The sequence below is a fragment of the Xiphias gladius genome, chromosome 2 (genome assembly GCF_016859285.1).
Source record: "Xiphias gladius isolate SHS-SW01 ecotype Sanya breed wild chromosome 2, ASM1685928v1, whole genome shotgun sequence".
Taxonomy (NCBI): Eukaryota; Metazoa; Chordata; class Actinopteri; order Istiophoriformes; family Xiphiidae; genus Xiphias; species Xiphias gladius.
The window spans coordinates 13,083,542-13,103,576 of record NC_053401.1 but is presented as its reverse complement, the minus strand read 5'-3'; the positions used below and the strand labels follow the sequence as shown (position 1 = coordinate 13,103,576).

The 20,035-nt window shown below is 39.8% G+C and overlaps 1 protein-coding gene across 9 annotated transcripts in view; it reads right to left on the bottom strand.

Annotated features, from left to right (window-relative positions):
* The window catches only part of cald1a (caldesmon 1a), a 61,717-nt gene that overhangs the window by 13,433 nt on the left and 28,249 nt on the right, over positions 1–20,035 (bottom strand). For 7 of the 9 annotated variants that reach the window (XR_005708890.1, XR_005708889.1, XR_005708887.1 and 4 more), the window contains exons 2-8: positions 18,293–18,378; positions 9,818–9,955; positions 7,379–7,811; positions 7,255–7,287; positions 5,261–5,367; positions 3,645–3,912; positions 893–1,030 (exon numbers count right to left, since the gene is read on the bottom strand). Coding sequence is in view for 6 of the 9 variants with exons in the window: in XM_040145135.1 (XP_040001069.1) it covers positions 893–1,030; positions 3,645–3,912; positions 5,261–5,367; positions 7,255–7,287; positions 7,379–7,811; positions 9,818–9,955; positions 18,293–18,369 (1,194 nt within the window). In the remaining 3 variants the exon portion in view is untranslated. Of the gene's footprint in view, positions 1–892; positions 1,031–3,644; positions 3,913–5,260; positions 5,368–7,254; positions 7,288–7,378; positions 7,812–9,817; positions 9,956–18,292; positions 18,379–19,625; positions 19,789–20,035 lie in introns of those variants that run through there. The other 2 variants (XM_040145144.1, XM_040145180.1) reach the window with 2 other exon arrangements.

Here is a 20,035-nt window from a genome sequence, read left to right as displayed (position 1 = left end):
AGATAAAAACATTGGATACTTTACTGATATATTGGATATTGGAAATGACCCCGGTTTTCATTTGAGAAATCTGGTCACCTTATCCCGGATGCTACTTTAGCACAGTGTAGGCTAACGTTAGCAGTCTGTCTGGCTTTTTAATGATATTTCAGGAATTTTACACCTCAGCAACCCCAGCCAATGCTACCTGAGATAGCGCCAAACTCACTGGTTAGTACTCATCCTTAAAGCCTTTTCTCCTGTAACACTGAAGGTGAAACAAAACTGAAAATACAAGTATATAAAACTAAGCAACCAAACAGGGTTATGTTAGAATGAAATAACAATCTTATCTTGCATTTTATCTCATCGTACTTATGCTTCTTATACTAACTGTACACTGCAATACAAGAACAATGCTGTTTCTTTGTTTATATGTCTTACAAGGATCAACTGGTGATGCTGACTTTTTGGGATCTGTTAGCCTCAGTCTTTTAACATTATATCAAGTATGTAGTCATTGAGTGCATTTTTAAGACCCATTTCACAAGACTGTTATTTCAAAAAGAGTCAGCTGGAAGCACTCAAAAATCCGCTGCAATCTGAGTTGTTTACAACCAAGTGCGGAGCTAACGTTAGCTTAATTAGATAAACTACAGCTGATAAAATCTGCCAACAACCGTTATCTATTCAAGTGGCATAATCGTCTATGTGAAATCCAGACTTTCCAGTGGTAAATCTGCCGCCTTCATCATTATAAACTGCATATGTGCTGTGCCAGAATGGAACGCTTGAAAGGTGTAGTAACACCAATTAAGGGTGACGTGGGGCTTATTTGAACAGTCAAATGGCAAAATAAAAGTGGATTGACACTCTGTTGTTGGAGGTGAGAGGTTAAAAATGGCGGACTGACCTTCAGAGAGGAGCCTCGGGGGCTGACACACTTGAAAGGTTTATCCTCCCCATCCATAGTGTCCTCCACCTTCTGTCTCTTCTCTGCTGCTTCTGCTCTCCTCCTTTCGATCTCCTCCTTCATCTTCTTCTTCTCCTCCTGAGAAAGGCAGACTACGGTTAAGGAAGTTCAGCAGATGCACTTCTGAATGCAGCATTCGAAAGAGAAATCCTTGAGATCCTTGTCATTTTTAATATTTTGCAGGATATTTGGTGTTGATAGGGAACTTTCTGACAGTTTAATTGGAGCATAAGTAGGTGGCGCTCTGTTCTTTGCCTGTTTAGCCATGCCGGATATTGCTGCTAATGCTAACTGTCTGCGTCATTTATTTACTACATCTATTTACTCTAAACAAACCATTGCTGCTGTTGGAAACCTAGAGAACAATTCCTGTGCACCAGAAGATCTTGGCTGGTAAGGGCCAGAGAGGGTATTTTATTTCAAGAACTGCTATAAGTTAAATGACTTTCTTATTACCGAGAATAATTAAATAGAACTTTACTTATATTATATTAACATAGGTTTTAATATAATATAGCACCAGTCACCAACAGAAAACCAACATGCAGCCAATCTAGACAACAGATACGTGCCACTTTCTAATTTATTTACTTATTTATCTAATGAAGCAGGTCAGGAACAATTTTAATCACTCAATAATAAATTCATATTTACATCAATTGCCTGCCTCAGGAAAAAAAGCCATTTTGGAAAACTTGAGACATGCAGACGTTTTTTTTTTTTTTTTTAAACAATTAATGTATGAACCATTTGTACTGTATTAAGAGGAGGGCTGTTGCTTGGCAGTATATCAGCCCTCTCCAGCCGCCATGTCTTGGTTAATTAGTCTCTCTGTATCTCTAGGCCATCTTTTAATTACAAACCAAAAGGGCTCATTAACATAACACAAGAAGAGAAGAACAGGGGCAGATAGTGAGAGACAGGCCGCCACATTCAGAGCCAAGATCAACACAGAAGACCAGTCAGGGTAATAGTGAGAATGCTGGGCCTCCGAGTGAGCAGCTGAAAGGAAAATGAATGATGTTGTGCGGTTGTGCACAGATGTGAACACACTGGACAGAGGAGGTTATCAAATTTGAGATACATCAGGATGAGGTTGTTAAAAGAGGAGGAAAAAGGACTGACATGTGAGTTATGAGTGGGGATCGAGATAGGTTGGATCACAATAGCGATGAAGTATGGAGAGATAACATCACTGCAGCACTAGTGTGAGTGTGATGAATGAGTTTCAGCTCACGCAAGTGTAAAGGCTAAATCAACATGAAAGTGGTGTGAGAAAAAAAAGAGAGGATATTTAAAAATAATTTCAATGTACAACTAGAAGAAAAGACCATAAAATGAACAGTTATTATTGAATGGAAATCAGCATGTATATCCTGGTGTTTGTTTTGACTTATGTACTTATTTACTTATAAGCTGTAATTACCAAAAAGAGTAATCTAAGTGTTTTTTTTTTTGTTGTTTTTTTTTGCTGTGATAGAGCGCCACACATGGGATTGGATGGGTCATGTGAGTTTTTTTGTGAGTTTTTGGTTCTGACTGATAATGTCAGTACTGTTGAATTGATCAATAACATCAATAACTACAATTGCCAGTCAGTAGTTGTATGCTTCTGCCAACTAGTGAAGTTGCAGTTTACATCCATGTTTGTCCAGACTCATATAATATATGTAGTGTAGACTTTGAAGGAATTTAATAAAAGGTATTGAGTGAATTTTATTGGATATAGCGTATGAAGTTTATGGCCAAAAACATGTTTTGTGAGGTCACAATGACCTTGACCTTTGACCACCAAATTCTAATCAGTTCATCCTTGAGTTCAAGTGGATATTTGTTTCAAATTTGAAGAAATTCCCTCAAGGCGTTCCTCAGATTTAGTTGTCACAAGAATGGGACGGATATATGGACAAATTGAAAAGATGTAGTGATGACTTTGGAGGAATTTAATTAAAGTTATTAAGTGTATTTTGTCGTAATTAGCATACAGATCCTTGAATTACGGCCAAAAACGTGTTTTGTGAGGTCACGGTGACCTTGACCTTTGATCTCCAAAATCTAATCAGTTCAGAAATTCCCTCAAAGCGCTGCTGAGATATTGCGTTCACGAGAATGGGACTGATGGACAGGTGGATGGACAACTTGAAGCAGCAACTGGGCAACTCGAAAACATGAATCTGTCCACGGCTGCCACCGGCGCAGAGGCATAAAAAGTATCTTCTGCTTCACCTTTCTGAGTGAAAGTCAAACTTAACAGCACAATCAAGTGTTGAATTTTTGTAAAGGGGCAGATTTCTTAAATCGCTAGCAGTACATAACCAGCGCAATGTGGGCTGGTATGAACATTTGTAGGCTAGCAGGCTATGGCGTATTTTAGTCAGTTGTGCTTGACAGAAGTTGAAATCGTGTCTCATAGCAATATAGCTCTTAAATGTCAGTCAACTGCTGACTGCTGCCATAGGAAACCCCAGAGGCTTAGATGCTTTATCCACAAATATGTCCTTAAAATGGAAAAATGTGCACAATAGTTGCAGTGTTATATATATTCCCCAACAAAAAGTGAGAAGACTTTAAATTTCAGTTGAACTACAACAAATGGAGAACGGAAACATAGACAGAGCAGCACTGATCCAACAGAATCTATAAAATGACTCCAAAATAAGACCTCACCTAAACATGCCTCTCTCTTCCCTACCTCCTCTCTGGCTTTCCTCTCTGCCTCCTCCTGCTTCTTCTGCCTCTCCTCCTCCTCCAGCACCTTCCTCCTCTCCTCCCTTTTCCTCTTCAGCTCCTCCAGCTCGGCTTCGGCCTCCTGCTGCTTCTGCCTCATCCTCTCAAACTCCTCGCTCTCTGCGTCGTCACGGCGACGCTTCAGCTCCTCCAGTTTGCGCTCTGCCTCTAGGCGGGCAGCGTCGTCCTGGTCGTCACCCACGGACACCTCAGCGGAACGTACACTGCCGTGACTGGGACAGATGCATGAAACCACAGGTCAGAGCACAAAGAGAGTAGATCACAACAGAAACAAAAACTGTGCAAGCAGGACACAAAGCTGGTTGACATACAGGTTAACACCAGACATTTGATACAACCTGAATATTTAAACATACACTTGAAGGATTTGTCTCTTTGCATGTGCATCCATACAAATACCAACAAACACCTTTGCAATGATAAGGTTACAGCTCAGCTGAAGTTTCATTTAGTGTGTCAAAATGGGGATTTATTTAAGGTGACCCAAGTCAAAAACACACATTACTCTGCTACAACTGAATGCTGAACAAAAACAGCTAGTTTGCTTGAAAATAATTTTGTTTTAATTTTACGCGATCTTGAAAAAATTTTAACACTGGAATATGTGTCTTTTCTTTGAATTCTGGGTATCTCATTTTCGGAAAGTAACAGTGATCTTGGTTAGGTAACCTGATCTTTTCAGCTGACCTTTGTGTCAAGAATATCAAGTTACTGCAGTACTTTTTGACAACTGGTCAAGTGTAAAGAGTCACTGTTATATCAGATTTCTGCTGAGATCGGCCAATATCAGCTGTATAAAGTAATATAACTATTTCTATATATATCTATATATATATAACTATTATTATTTTTTACTGCCAGTATTAGGGAGATGGAAGAATTGGGATTTCTGTGTGTCACTTGTGACATTTAAATTAGTTTCAAAATAAAAGTATAATGCCTTTTTCAGTAAACTACTTAAATATGGTAGGTAAGAGAACTGAAACAATCAGTCTATTAAGTGACTGACAGCAAAATCATTGGCAGCTATTTTAATAATCCATTCATCGTTTCAATAATTTTCCAGGCAAAATAATTTAAAAAAAAACCCAAAATAACTGGCAGTTTAATCAATAATGAAAACGCCTTGGGTTGCATCCCTAGTGGGTATGTTTGATGTCTGAAAATATTAATATATTTTGCATTTGCATTTTGTTTTAGGACCTTTGTATTATTAATATCAGCCAAGTAGGGAAATATTGCAAAATACAGGGGACTAAATATTGGATATTTGTATTGGCCTAAAACATCGACATTGATGCTGGTGATGCAGTATGAGAGAAAGACACAATTTGGATCATTTACCAGTACTACAAAGATTAATGACATTCAAGAAATTATTTTGATTTTCTAAACACATTTTCTGAATTAAATGAAAGCACATTGCCACATGAATCATATTTATTTTGTTTTAGGGAAAGAAGAACTTTTTGAACAATTAATAAGACCTGACTCTCCCCACCTTTGGCCTCAGAGTGAGAACCAGGTAGTGACTTTGCTTGTGTTGCTGTTTCTGTTTACCTGAGGGTCCTCTCTGGTTTCCTGTGGTTTTTGGGAGCCGCCTCCTCATGCAGCCCTCCATTCTGCTTCCTCTGCTCCTCCTCCCTGGCCCCGCCTCTCTCACTCACCTGCACAGAAACAACCACCAGGAAAGTGAACAAAGATGGTGGGTAGGCTGAATGGGTGCCATCATGGGATGTCATATGAGAAAAAGATTAAGAGTGCACACCCCAAACAAAATAACACAGAACATCACATCAAACAGTGTCCACTCCAGAATTACTGCTGACGAAGGATAATCTAACATGTGATCAACCTGGGAGTGTCCCCAGCTGTATATTTTCTACTACTCACTGTTAACCATCCACAAAAACATAATTCAAGTTTTATAAATTTAAATTATCGTGTATGTAAGCCCAATATGTACATCAGTCAAGCTTTGAAAAAACGTATGTTAGTGACCTGTAGCACAGAACATACACTTGTCTTCCTGCTGATGCTAACTAGAACACTCTATACATTTTTGACATTACATGATAAGCACGTTTTTAATAAAATATTAATTAAGAGTCTCTTTATGACATGCAGGCTTGCCAATTAATATGTACTCACTATAATTATCAATAATTAGGTCTTTGCAACAACCTAAGATTTAGCACGCACATGTCAGCTCAAAAACAGAAAAGAAAAATACACTAATATTACTCAGAGGAGTAAAAAATGTATTAATCTTAACAGAGAAACTGCCAAGAAATATGAACTGTCTTTAAAGCACTGTTGTTTAGTCTATCAAAGGCATCCTCAAACTGTGAGGAGCTCTGGTCAAAAGAGGTCTGACAGACCCATACTGACTACAAAAAAAAAGTTTAGCCCTTAAGGGTCTTCACTTTATGTAAGAGGAGACTTACTACACAAGAATTCAAGGTGGAAAGTTTTCAGTTGAGTAGTTAAAACAGAGTTCAGATTCTTGTTTGGACTTAAAAACAATGAACTACTGCAGATATGAAAAAGTGAACTGATGAAAGCAAGTAAGCCATCACCCCACTGACTATTACATTTTGCATTTCCTAAGTAAAAGAAAAGTCCCAAGCAATTCTCAGTTCACTTATTACTTATTTTTGTTTTTATTATAATAGATATATCAGATAAAATGCTTATCTAGTATGGTCTTAACATTTGACTGCAAGTATACACATGGTGTGATGGCTCAGTGATCTCTTTATAATGCCCCCCTTGCAGTATAGATAGTGATTATATTAAATTAAACTATGTTTCTCTCCTACAGAAAGTTTTCGGAGTGGAGTCAGTGTAATGTGAAGTTTTCCTGCTCTCATAGCTGAGGTGGAAGACATGCAAGAAAAACACTGTGACCACTCTGGTGCATGGCATTAACCTCATTAAAAATGTGACCACATAGCTACAACCACACCTCATAAAACATAGGCTCAGTTACCACCAGTTTGCAAATGGTGCAAACCACACTGTGACGACACGAGGTGTCTGGGTAATTTCAACGTCTGGCTCCGGCATAAATCACAAAGTCAACAAGACAGTCTTATTAAGAGAATTTTTTGTGGTTTAGTCTCAGAAGTATTCTTCACATATCTCCTCAAAGATGCATCGAGACAGTGAAGTTACCCAAAGAGATTTTCTGTGCTGTGCTTTACACCTCTACTGAAATTCTTACCACATGTATGATACCTCATTATCCTCTGAATGCAGTATCTCAGATACCTCATTGTCCTCTTCAGTGTAATTTATGAGTATCATACGATTGTTCTCTGATGATTTGTCTACATTATCCTCAGGTACCTCTTCAGCCTGCCCTGATTCTACTACATCCTCCTCAGGCTCTGAATTTGCAGATTTGGCCTGATTTGAACTCTCACTGACTACTGAATGCGTTTCTTCTTCAGCAAGTTCCTATGAGAAAGGATTACAGCAGTTCTTTGAAAGAAAGACCAGTGATCAGCTCAACAATGTGCATTACAAAGTCAATAAGTCAATGACCATACCTTAGTTTGAGTTTTAGACTCTTCAGCTGATTCCTACAAAAACAAGCATCATATTTGCAGGGACTGTCAGCTATAAAAACAAAATTGCTAAAGTACACCTGACAAGAATGAACAAATGACTTACCTGTTCTCTCAAGTAAGACCTTCTCGGTTTTTCCTCCACCACTTCCACTCTCTGCTCCTCCTCTTCATCTACACCCTCCTCTGCCTCCTCTCCAGCCTCAGGAGCAGCCTCCTCTTCCTCTCTTGGCTCCTCTTGCTCCTTCTCTTCTCTCCTTGAGCTGTACATGGATGTCTTCTCCTCTTCTTCCTCATTATCAAGGTAACGACCTCTACGCCAGGAGGAGGGCCTCTCCTCTTCCTCGTTGTTTTTCTCCGTGGCGGTGCTGTCGCTGTCCTCTGTCGCGGTGGGTTCCAGCTGCCTCTGTCTCTCCAGCGCCTCTTTCATGCGTCTCTGTCGTCTCTCCTCGCGTTTGGCCATGCGGTCCAGCAGGGCTTGGTCTTCGTCGTCTCCACCGCCTCCATAAGAGCTGCTCACAGACACCGTCTCTGTCACACTAGGAGGAGAGAGAGGAGACAAACATTTCACTGTGTGGTAATGAGGAGGAAGCGCTGAGGTCAGAGCAACAGACGTCAGCTGTGAAAGTGAATGCATAATATTATCCCCTATTACCATTAAGAAGCCTGGCCCGTAACCTGTAACTGTTTATAATTGTTTAGAGGCAAACAGCAAAAACTGTTAATTTTACGCAGTTGTCAAGTTTGAACGTGAGTAATTGATAAATATTCCCGGTAAAGTTTCTCGAATTTTTTAGGATCTGATCAACTGCCTGACAGCGGCTCTCAATGGTCACTGACACCCCAAAAAAGGTGATAAAAGATCATGAAAGCTTAAGCAAAGTTTCTTTGGGTTGCAAAAAGAGTCAAAAAAATCAAAGTTTATAGAGTGGCTGTAAAAAAAAAAGTGGTAGCTGCTATTTGGCTTAATTGACAGGGAACAACCATATAAACAGTAAATTAATGAAGTTCTCTTGGGTTCCAGGTCTGTGTCTAAACTCTAAATCAGATAGCTGCTACCTATTGACTATAATGTATGTAAACAAAAAATGGTGGACCGACTTTTTAACTGACTGATTCAAATTCAAACTCTCAACCATTCTGACCTAAAAATCTGGCAAACATTATCCTTGCATCTACACAATCAACAATGGCTAGTCAGCCTTAGATCCTGCCTCAGCATCCTCCTTCACAATCCCCTTGTTGTTCAACCGGCCCAGGATGTATCTCTGAGCTCACAGAGGGGAAACATTCATGACCACAAAGCATCGTCTGTGTTGCTAGATGTCAGAGCAACCCACCACCGCTTCCACTGTAGCCAAGACGATCGATCTCATAGCCTTAAAATGCATAGAAATGGACATTTAGTCCCTTTGTTCCTATGGCAGTCTCTCTGATGGATATGCATGAGATCATAAATTGGCTGTCATATTGACAGCTGGGATTGGGTAGGGTGTGGGGTTCAGTTCTTCCATTTGTTGGCTTAAATGTATTTCAGGATGCAAAAAGAAATATTTGATCATTAAAACACCTGACAATAATACAATATGCAGTCAAGCTTTGGATTTCTCGATGATAATGCTGCCTCAATGGGGCTGTAGTAAGAGCGATACTCAGCAGGTAGTGTTTTTTTACCTCCCCAAAACACAAGAGCACAAGTGTAAGTGTTTGTCTGCTCTAGCAATTGTTAGCATTTCCGGCTAAGTAGCTTAGTACTGTACATACAGTAGTACATAGTAGTGTTACCAGCCAACTTTACCCATAATAGCATAGGAATTGCCAAACACAGCGGCCAGTCCTTATTTTAAAAGCCTTTTCTCTTGTAAGGTTAAAAGTACTTACATACTTTTTAAAAAAAAATCGATGTATGTAAGCTAAGCAGACAAACATAGCCATTAAGTGCATACTTAAGACCCCTTTTGCAGGGTTCCCCTTTTAAAATGAGTCAGCTGGAAACATTAAAAAGTCAGTCAGAGACAGTGTTGCCATCTCCTGTTACTAAAGTTAGCTTAATTAGCTAGCTAGCTAGCTACAGTTAATAAAATTTGCCAGAAAACAGTTGTCATTTTAGCTGGTAAAATCAACAGTTGCTAGCGAAAAATAAGAAGGCTGCTTCTGTCTACTGAATTTAAGGACACATTGTTTCAAAAATTACCAAAAATTTTGAGATTATCACTGTAAACTGCATATTTGTTGTGCAAGAACAAACAGCTTGATATCTAACTGACCATTCCCACTTCCCAGAAGTCTTAAAATAATCTCCATCTCTACCATATATTCCCTTTAGAGCAGAGGTTCTGACTTTTTGGTGGCATTCTTCATTTTTCCACACAAATTTATTATTTATTGATGAGGTACAGCCCCTTTACCTGGGAAGGATGATATGACAGTGATAGGTTTTTCTCTTTCCTGCCTCTTCAGCTGGACTAAAAATTGGGAGCCAAACAATCGGCTGCTGACTACATATTTATCACCGACAGAGCTTGTGTTGCTATATGTGTGTCACCTGTGGCTGTTGGTCATGACCAGACTATCTGGCTGTCCGCTGGGCTCCTCACTCTCCCTGCTCCTCAGCCTCTCCTGGCGTGCCCTGCGCCTCCTCTCGCGGGCCGCCTCTTCTTCATCATCATCATTCTTCGCCAACCTGACGGAGACAAAAGAAGAAAGAGAGAGGGTCAGAAGACAAAGACACATTTTCTTTTTCTTTTCCAACCTCCAACTTTCAAATTTTAATCTGCTTCTTTCCTTCCTCCATTTAGCCTCACAGTTAGAAACTTCAGAGGGAACAATTCTTTAAATTGGACTGTAATCATCACAGTGACCAAAGCTTGTGGATTTGTTCGGAGTTTTTTCCTCTCTCCTATCAAGCTGACCTGTCAGCTGTGCAACAACTAATACTTCTTATCGTGGCTGCAGTTTTCACGAGCTGATAAAAACTCAGTTTGGAGACATGGCTTGGCCGAGGATAAGAGGGAATCAGAGAAACAGTGTTTCTGGCCCACAGTTTATACTGCTCTGCTTACTGTTGGAACATATCAAACTGAGGAGGTGTGTGTGTTTAAGTGTGTTTGTGGACTGCAAAACAACCACTAGCCTTAAAAGTTTATATTTCTACAAGGAATTTAATACCACATTAAATCTAGAAATCACATTTTTCTTGAGTTAAACTGAAGTTAAACAATCTTGTGTCAAAACCACTTAGCAGTATTTTGTGCTGACATAGGTGGAGCAAGATTTGTTTTAAAGATACTGCTTCTTGTTTTAATAAAACTGTAGGCAAGAGCTCAGTTTTACTGAAACACCCATGTCACCACAAATATCACCTTCCCAGTTTAAAGGAAAAGTTCGACATTTTGCAAACTACACTTATTTGCTTTATTGGCGAGAGTTGAGAAAATTGACACTACTCTCATATCTGTGCGCTAAATATGAAGCTACAAAGGGTTACCTTAGTTTAGTTTAGCTCAAAGACTGGATGCAGAGGGAAACAGCTACGTAGGGGGAAAATCTGCCTACCAGCACTTCTAAAGCTCAGTAATTAATACGTTATGTCTGGTCTGGCTCAAATATTTACCTTTGGAAAATGTCGGGCTAGCCGTTTCCCCTTGTTTACAGTCTTTATGCTAAGCTAAGCTCACTGGCTGCTGGTTGTAGCTGTATACTTAATGTACAGATATGAGAGTGGGAGTGGCAAGAAAGCAAAAAAAAAAAAAAAAAAAAAAAAGGTATTTTCAAAAATGTTTAATCCATTCCTTTAAGTGACATAAGCAAAATATTCAGCGGCATTTTATGCTAAAAAAGTGGAAGGGAGCATGGTTTTAAAGATATTGCTTATAGAATAGTGCTTCTTGTTTTAAATTCTCAAGACACAACCTAAGAATGTGTGCATGTAAATAAATAGAAGGAAAGCACACCCTTTAATTTTTCAGTAGTGATAAACATAGCTTCTGGTGGTGTCCCTTGAATTTTCTGTTCACCTTTGGTGGTTTATTTTTATAATTACTATGCAAAACTGGTCAAGCATACAGCAGATAAAGCAAGGTCATGCCAGGTCATGTCTAAAAACATCATTAGTTAACATCTGTTTTTTTGCATTAGGTATTACTAATTTAAGAACTTCTTCTTTCTCCACTCACTATTTTGCCTTAACAAAGCCATAATCAAAAGCAGTCATGCAGTGGATTATGCATGTCTTTAATAAATGCATAGGATTAAGTAAAGGGTGCGGATGCATTAACATGACTCCTTTGTTCACAATCTAGCTGGCTAGTGAGCTACTGTATATTTATGTGCTTAAATTGGATTGAAAGTAACATGTTCAGGCCTTTCTCTGGAACTGGTTCAAAGTCATTCTGGAATGGGCAGGAAATCTAACTGAGGTAGAAGAGACAGGCTGACAGAAAGAGGCCACACCCAAACGTATATTTTATACTGTTCTACAAATTAAAGCATCATAAACTGAGGATGTCTAACAGTCCAATACTACCTGAGACAGAAGTTATCCTTTTCCTCAAATGTATCAAATAAGTTCCCTAACTGCTGTGTGTCTGGCCAGCGGACATCTATGAACTCAGCTCCATGCTTCATTTGTGTTGCCCCGACTGCCCTTTACACTCCCACTGCTAACCACATGCCTAGCTACCTAGTATCACAGTGCAGTCTTTGAGGTCAGCCAGCAATGCGTGCTATTGCATGTTAATTGCAACATGTGTGGTTGGGCGGGCTAAAGCTGCTTGGGTTTATGTGAGGTTTTACAGTTTGTGAACAACAGTTTTTTCCTCTTCCTTTTCTTCCCCTTCGCTTCTCCTCTCTGTCCCCTAGTTCTTTCTCTCATATGAGGAATGTTGTCATAACAGAACAGATGAATCTGTTAACGCCCAAGCTAGACCTATGGGACGGTGACATCAGTGATGTCAGGCAATGCTTTACACATGTGCATTAGTATGTGCTTAGTTCAGATAATTCAGAATGTTTGAGCATTGAAAACCGGTCAAATCCAGATGGAAGTTATGCTCTTTTCAGCCTTAAAGCTAGCATTTGTGACTTTTGCTTAACACCAGCCACTGTGCCCACAAATTAAAATGTAAGCATAACATTGATATTTTGGAGTCAAAAGTCAGGAAACTGACCATCTACAGTACCTAAGGTTTGCTAACATTACCTAACATTTGCCAGTTAAACCAATTAAAGTTATAGCAAAACCCCCCTGTGTGTACTGAACTGGGCAATCCTGTTTTATTGCTTATTCAACATTCAATTCACATTTTATTAGTAAGAGGAAGAATGTGTTATTTCTTCTTTCAAAAAGTTATATAGTCTCACTTTATATAAATAATTTTCTCCATAAATATTTGTTACATTCATATTCTGTCAACCTCAATTGAGTTCCCCAGCAATAGTAAGAACATTAACCCTTATTTAAACTGCCAGAGTGATGTGTTTTTTCTGCAAAAAAAAAAAGCTTTAACTCCCAAAGGAGTATGCCGTCCCAGAAACAGTACCAAATGTCATGAGAAAGAGAAAATGACAACTGCTAAAAATGGAACAAAAGAGTCCTTGGTGGCAGTGAAGATGACAATCTCAGGGTTAAAGATTCCTCAGTAGGAGAGAAGAACAAACTCCTAAAAGCTGAATTAGCATTCCTGTCAATCACAGCCTTGGCTAGAGACGCATACACAACTAAAGCCCGGATTTAATATGCCTCTCCTTACCTAGGCCCCAAACTCTATCAGCATACTGACACAGAAATATGGGGAGAGTTCGGGGGGGGGGCAGAAAGAGCAAATGAAATGGAGAGTGAGGATAAAGAGGAGAAGTTAGAAATGAAAGACAGGAAAGGAAAGGGTGTGCACGACAATGGAAAAAGTAGTAATCTGCAGATTTTATCACAGACGACACCTTTTCCTGTACAGAATGATGTGTAGCCACAGTTATAAACTCCAGGTATGTGTGTCTGCCTGCATATAGTATGCAATGGATGCCCTTTTCATGGGTGGCCAAGTACATTAAACTGCTCACTGTTGACTGACAGCTACTATGGACCCTCCACACTTAGTTTTACATATGGCAGCTGGCAAAGGAAATTGAAGGTTTTGTTACATGTGTGCATAATTCCTAATTTTCCTGAGTCTTAGCATGCTGCATAACTCAGTAAAGCTGACTGAAGCAGGATTCTGCATTCACAAAGCAACCGTCTGCATGAATAGCACAAGCACACAAAATACGCCATCAGCGCGCCTATTAGGGAGAAATATGTCCAAATATTTTCTTTACAGCGAAATATCTCAAAAATGTTAGTGAAAACAATTTTGGAAAAGCCCATGAGAGAAGACTTCTTCACCCGTCCTCAGCAAACAAGGGAAGAGAAAAAAGAGAGAAAAAGAAAAGCTAATGTGAACAGAGAGGGGAGAGGAGAGAAAGAAGGGACAGAGGGAGAGAGAGGGAAAGAGGGTGGGAGCTTGCGCTGTCAGAAATGCTGACCCATTCCCACGCTGGCCTCTCTAGACTATTTCCCTTCCTACTGCCGGCCCAAAGAACCACATCGTACACGGTCTGTCTCTCCTCCCCACCCTGCTCACTGCTGGGTTGGCTCCAAGAATACACAATGTTTACTGTGACAGAATTCCCCTAGGCTACATTTAATGAAGCAGTATGATATGCATATTAAATATAAGTGTCAAATTCTGCACTTTTTGTGAAAAGTAAGAGGGTAAAATCAGCCTTTCGAAATCTGCAACAATAGCTTAAATCTTATCCAAGCTGATGTAGTAAGTGTGAAGTTGGTAAACATGGATCAACATGTCCCTCCTTCTCTCTGTCTCCCTATTTGTATCTCCCTCTCTGTTCCTGTCAGAACCAAAAGGTTCAAGATGCAGGACCGGGTCATGTTAGGAACGGTCCATTCATCCAGGGAGTGGATTGTTTGGCATGGCTCATTCACAGAGGATGGGTGTTATTTCCTCAGCCCTTCCTGATCTCTCGACAGAGGGGCCAACACAGATGTGGGGAATGATGAAGAGAAAGAGAAGGAAGAGGAGTAAAGTGAAGAGAGAGGGACAGCAGATGAGACTGAGAAGGAGATGTGGGGAAAGAGACAGACAGTGAGGAGGAAGACGACTAGGATGTGGAGAATGAGCAGATGAAGGTTTAAGCAAGATCAAAAGGTGAAGGTAGAAGAGGAAGAAAGTAAAATGTGAAAGAAGAGATTGAGGAGAAAGAGGAGCAGAGTGAAAAGTTGGAAAATGAAAGTAGAGGAAGGTGAAGAAAAGGATGAGGCAGCCGACAGTAGAAGATGAAGAAAGACTGATTCCCTGATGAGAAGGAGGAGGAGAAGGAACATGGGAGACATAAGGAATAAGAGGAGGAGATGGAGTAGTACAGAGGAAAATGGAAGACATCAAAAATAAACACTTCCCAAAAAAGACATCAAATAAGAAATGCTAACCAAAGCCTTAAGTTATGTTTAACATTAAAAGAATAGTTCATCATTTTTGGGAATAGGCTTATTTGCTTTCTTGCCAGGAGTTAGATAAGAAGATCGATACCACTTTCAGTTCTGCATGATAAACATGAAGCTACAGCCAGCAGCTAGTTAGCTTAGCTCAGCGCAAAGACTGTAAACAGGGGGAAAAAAGCCAGCCTGTCTCATTTATTTATCTGTACAAAAACCAAAGTGTAAAAACAACAAGTTGTGGTTTTTACTGGGGGTTATGTGTGAGACTATTTCTTGGTGGGGTGCAATGCGTGGAGAGATATCAATCTTCTCATCTAAAATTCAACAATAATGACTCACCAATGTGCTTGTACATAATACCGTATTTATCTATCTACAGTAGGTGCAGCATGTGCAGTTTCTATCGGCAGTATGTGCAATGTGTAAATATTCTGTTACAGTCATGTTGTAATGAACTGCTCAAGTCCACCGGGCGCTTTTTGAAGTGGGCAACAACAGCCTTCTTTTTTTTTCTGGTAAACTATGCATACTATCACTGTTACAAAAGACTATTTTTAGCTGAAGCAAATACCCTTTGGTCACTGAAGTGACTGGGAAAATTCCACTTCCATTTTCTCTCTTTGGAAAAAAAGATGGAAAAAAAAGCAGTTGAGACATTCCTGAGTCAGTGACTGTGTTAAAGTGAACAGAAATGTACTGTAGCATTGATCACTAGCATTGGTTGGGGAATTGAAAAACATGAGTGTGAGAAACCATGGCAGAGCAGAAAATAATGTGTGTGTGTCTTTACCAAATAGAAATAGAAGTGATATTGAAGCCCATTGTGCACTTTATAAACTGTCTACAACTATAACTGAGGCTGATGTAAGACAGAACAGCAAAGATTTGGCTGTTTTCCCGCCAAACAGACACATACAAGCAGACACAGAGTTGAAAAGTGAATGAATCTTGCCCTTTTCAACGTCCAGACACATCCACACTAAAGCAAACACCTATATGCTTAACTGCATGAATACAATCACCCTAGCCCCTATGCACATGCATAGCACACACAGGCATGAGTATAGTTGCAAAGACTACGAGACACAAAACAACACACCACTAAAAAAAATCTCACACACACATGCTCTCACACAAACAATCTCAGTGTCCCAGCATGTAGGAAGCAGCTCATGGAGACCTGGCCAGTAAACACTTGTAATAGCCAGGAATTTGGCATTCCTACAGCCTTTATTATATGGCCCCACACTCTCCAGCTTCTCACAGAGTCCTCAGTGATGGTTTAATGTAAGCAGGCCAATGAGACAACATGTGGTTTTGACTAGTCCAACCAAGAGGGGCATGTAAATATTGATTGTTTCAGTATATTGGCAGAAATGGAAACAATGTAGAGATGAAATCTTTTATCAATAACAGGAGCAACGCGTCGCCTGCCAGCTGACATTATTGCTGCTTGGATCAAATAAACAGTCATGAACCAACTCCCGCCAAGCTGAAAATGTAAATGTCGAAGATGCTTAAAACTGTTACTGTTTTTCACTCTTGGTCTACTTCTTTTAGTCAGTCAGTCCTCATCTCTTCTCTCTGTTGGCTCTTCTTAGTCTACATTTTCTGCCAAATTCCATCTTCTCCATGTAACATAAACACTCCAAAACTGCAAAAATAATTCTAGCCGCGGGGGGTTTGTGGGGGGTTGTATGCCATGAAATGTAACAACCGCATTAACCTTCACTTCAATCACCTATTTAGAGTGCATCTGGGGAAATAAGGCATAAAAGTGTTTACCAAACTTTCAGAAATTATTAGTTTAACCCATACTGGATTTTTAGGCTGATAGCAATAATGATATGAGAGTAAAAGAAACTGCATTAACGACATATCAGCTGATATTAGTTTGTTAATAGAAAAACAAACCATAAACATTTTCGAAAAGGACTACTGAAATTTGATTTAAAGCAGCACTAATGTGTGAAAGGTGTCGCTCACGGTGACAAACCAACAGAGAATTCTCACCAACTCTGCTGATACACTCAGCTCTTTGCAAGTTTCCAGCAACACCAGGCAGCTGTTTTCAGGAAAATGGCTGTGATAAAACCCACTACACACTACCTGCTTGGTACCAGATGTCAGGCAGACAAAGTTAGTGACTAGTTGGTGAACATCATTAGCTTTTAGAAGCTAAAGAGGCAGTTATTTTTCTTTAGAGTTCATGGAGACCAAAACAGAAATAACAGGAGAATGACATTTGGACTTAGATTTGCCCGGTCTCCTTAAACAAAAATACAAATGAATGATAATGTTGCTCCGTAACTGCTGGATGTGTAAATACGCAACTGTTGATGAGTTGTGACCAAGATATGATACCATATATCAGTGATAAGCTACTGAGCCGGAGCAGATATCGGAAATATAGATGTATTGGTCCAGCTCTATTCACTATCTTTCTATCATTCTATTTATCATTCTTAGCTGTGCAGTTCAGTGAGTTCAATTTATGAGTAAAAAGACCCTTGTAAGTCTGTATGAAATACCATTCTGGAAATAAACTTAACACCGTCAATACAACACCTGCAAGCTGGCAGGCACTTTATTTTCAGTGTCTGGATGAATGACTTAACCCTGAATTTTATTACCTAGTATATCTCCACTATTTTAGACATTTTCCTTTATACAAAAAATGCTATTTTACCTTTAGCAAAGGGCCTAGTTGATTACAAAGGTAAATGCTACTCGTGTATTCTTTGTGTCACAAAAAAGAATTATCAGAGAAAAACATCTGTGTATTCAGCAGTGGTCAAATGACCCTATTATCAGCATCCACATCAACCTCATCCTTAATTGCAAGGGCTGCAGCAAAGATGAAGAGACTTTTGTGAGAAGGTCCTATAAAATGCCTCCTAGTACACTATGTATCAAGTTCTCACAATAAAACCCCCTTTTTACTATTTTTAATTACAATCACTTGGCATGTTACCACTGAATCATTTCACTGAAACGAACTTTAGTTTAATCAATTTCTTCTGCTAAATCAAAGAGGGTTCACAAGGCCACAGTATCTGGGAGAGAAAATTGGAAAGAGGGAGGGATTCCAACATTCCCACTTAAAGGTCATCACATTGCTTATCAGATTTCTTATCAAGCTTTTTTTCTTCTAGCCTGGGTTGGAGAAGCCAATATTTGCTGAGTGATGTCTTTAAAGACCTAGAGGAGGGTCTAAGCTATTAAAGCTGGCTCCCTCTTGTTCCAACTTGGCAAGAACATCAGAGGAGGTGCGCTGTGCATTGACAACCAGAGCTTCATTACACAACACAGGCTGCTCCCTAAGCTTCACACAACCTTAGTAGTTAGATCTTAAATGGCAGCAACAATGCCCCCTCTGACTGCAGGGCCTCTGTGGCTGCAACAACAAATTAAGCCCTTGTGGAGGACTGACTTTTTAAACACTTTCTGCTTTCCAAGACAATTAGTTGGAAAATCTTGGAGTACTAATCTGAAAGCGTGAATCAAAGACAACCAAATGGGTCTAACCGTTCGGCCTCCAGACGCATCTCCTCCCGCTTCTGCCTCCTCAGCTCCCGGCGCCGCTCAAAGTCCATTTCCTCCATGATTGTGCCCTGTAGGATGACATCATCAAACACAGACATGTTCATTAACTCAATTTCAGGAAAGCCGACAGTCTTGAGAGGGCAGCAATGCCATTTCACCAGTCTTACAAGTCTTGGTTTTCTGATATCTGGTTATCAAAATACAAAATTTAAAGCTATAATCCTTAAGATTTTCATGAACTCAAACCCTGTCTTTGATAATATTTATTTTTCCAGCAATGGCCATTCAATTTATTTACATTCTGTAATTACCTCCCCATATGGTAGTTTTAATGTTAATAGCAGAGTCTGCCATGCCTGCACTGGATTAAAATTGCCTTCACATGGTGATTCACAGGACATGAGGCATGCATGTACTCTCTTTACACCATATCCTAGTTGTATTAAGCTCCTGCTAAATCAAACAGAACATCCCTCAAATTTAAAGCATTTAACTGACAAAAAACGGGTTGGCTTTTATTGTGAAGTCACCACGATTAGCGCTAACAGTGATCATTCAACGTGTCCACAAAACAAGATGGTAATTTTTGGCATGTTTTCATCAGCATGTTCATCATTTTGCATTTTTGCATGGGACAAGAATAGTTTAGAAGCGGCTCAATGAGTTTTTGCTGTCCTATAAAACAGCAATTTAACTTGCTGTTACCACCTGTAGCCACCAGTGTCGCCCATTCAACCACGACTGAAATCCTAAGGATTGCAACTTTAAGTAGAATCAATCCTACTACACATGGTACTGACCAAAAGTGTGGAGACATATCTCTTTGTAGACAGTCCTCAGTTAGGTGACAACAACCTGGCTGGAAAATATGCCTACAAACTTTGATGGAAAACAGAGGAATGAGACAGAAAATGAAAGAAAGAAGAGCAGAGATAGAAAGAGAGAGGAAAGAGAAGCCAAGACAGGATGTTAACTCTATCAGTTAAGAGCAACTCTCACTAAAAATACCCTGCTGGGGAACGTGACTGGCTGTGCTATTAGGACAGAGACCACCCAGGAGCTGCTGAGCCTCCCATCATACATCTACGATCCCTGCTAAACCAACAGCAACAACCTAACTGAGCAGTTGAGGGAAAAAGGTGTGTGACAGCCATCGAATAAATCGATAGTACTTAATTAAGTCATATATCAATAGTATATACTTTGTTGTGAAACAATAGAAGTAGGAAAGAAACAACTGAGGCAGAAAACAAGTTGCTTTAAAGTGCTATAGGACAAATCTGGAGAAACAAAGAAGTAACTGTGAATGTCATACCTTGAATTATCCTTCAAAAAATGTCTTTTCCTTCACAACATAACAGCTTCTCACAATGCCTCCTCCAAACAGAGATACAATGCAATAACTTCTAGCAATAGTCTCCCACAGTCTAGCCTCATCTGACAGAAAAGGCATATGCCTGTTCCTTCCCCTCCCTGCTAGTTGTCCCTCCCTCCATCCCTCAGTGACCTCCTTCCTTCTTTCCCTCAAACTTACCCCCTCACTCCCTCCCTCCCTCCTACATCCTGTCTCTCTTTCCCTCCCTATCTCTATTACTAACTTTTCCTGTGTTGTTTACTGACATGTCAGTAAACATGTGCTAGGACATGACTCAACTCGAGCCCAGCTTCCTGCATGTTATACACATGTTTTCTGCCTGCTTTTCCCTCCATCTGCAGGAGGGGTCA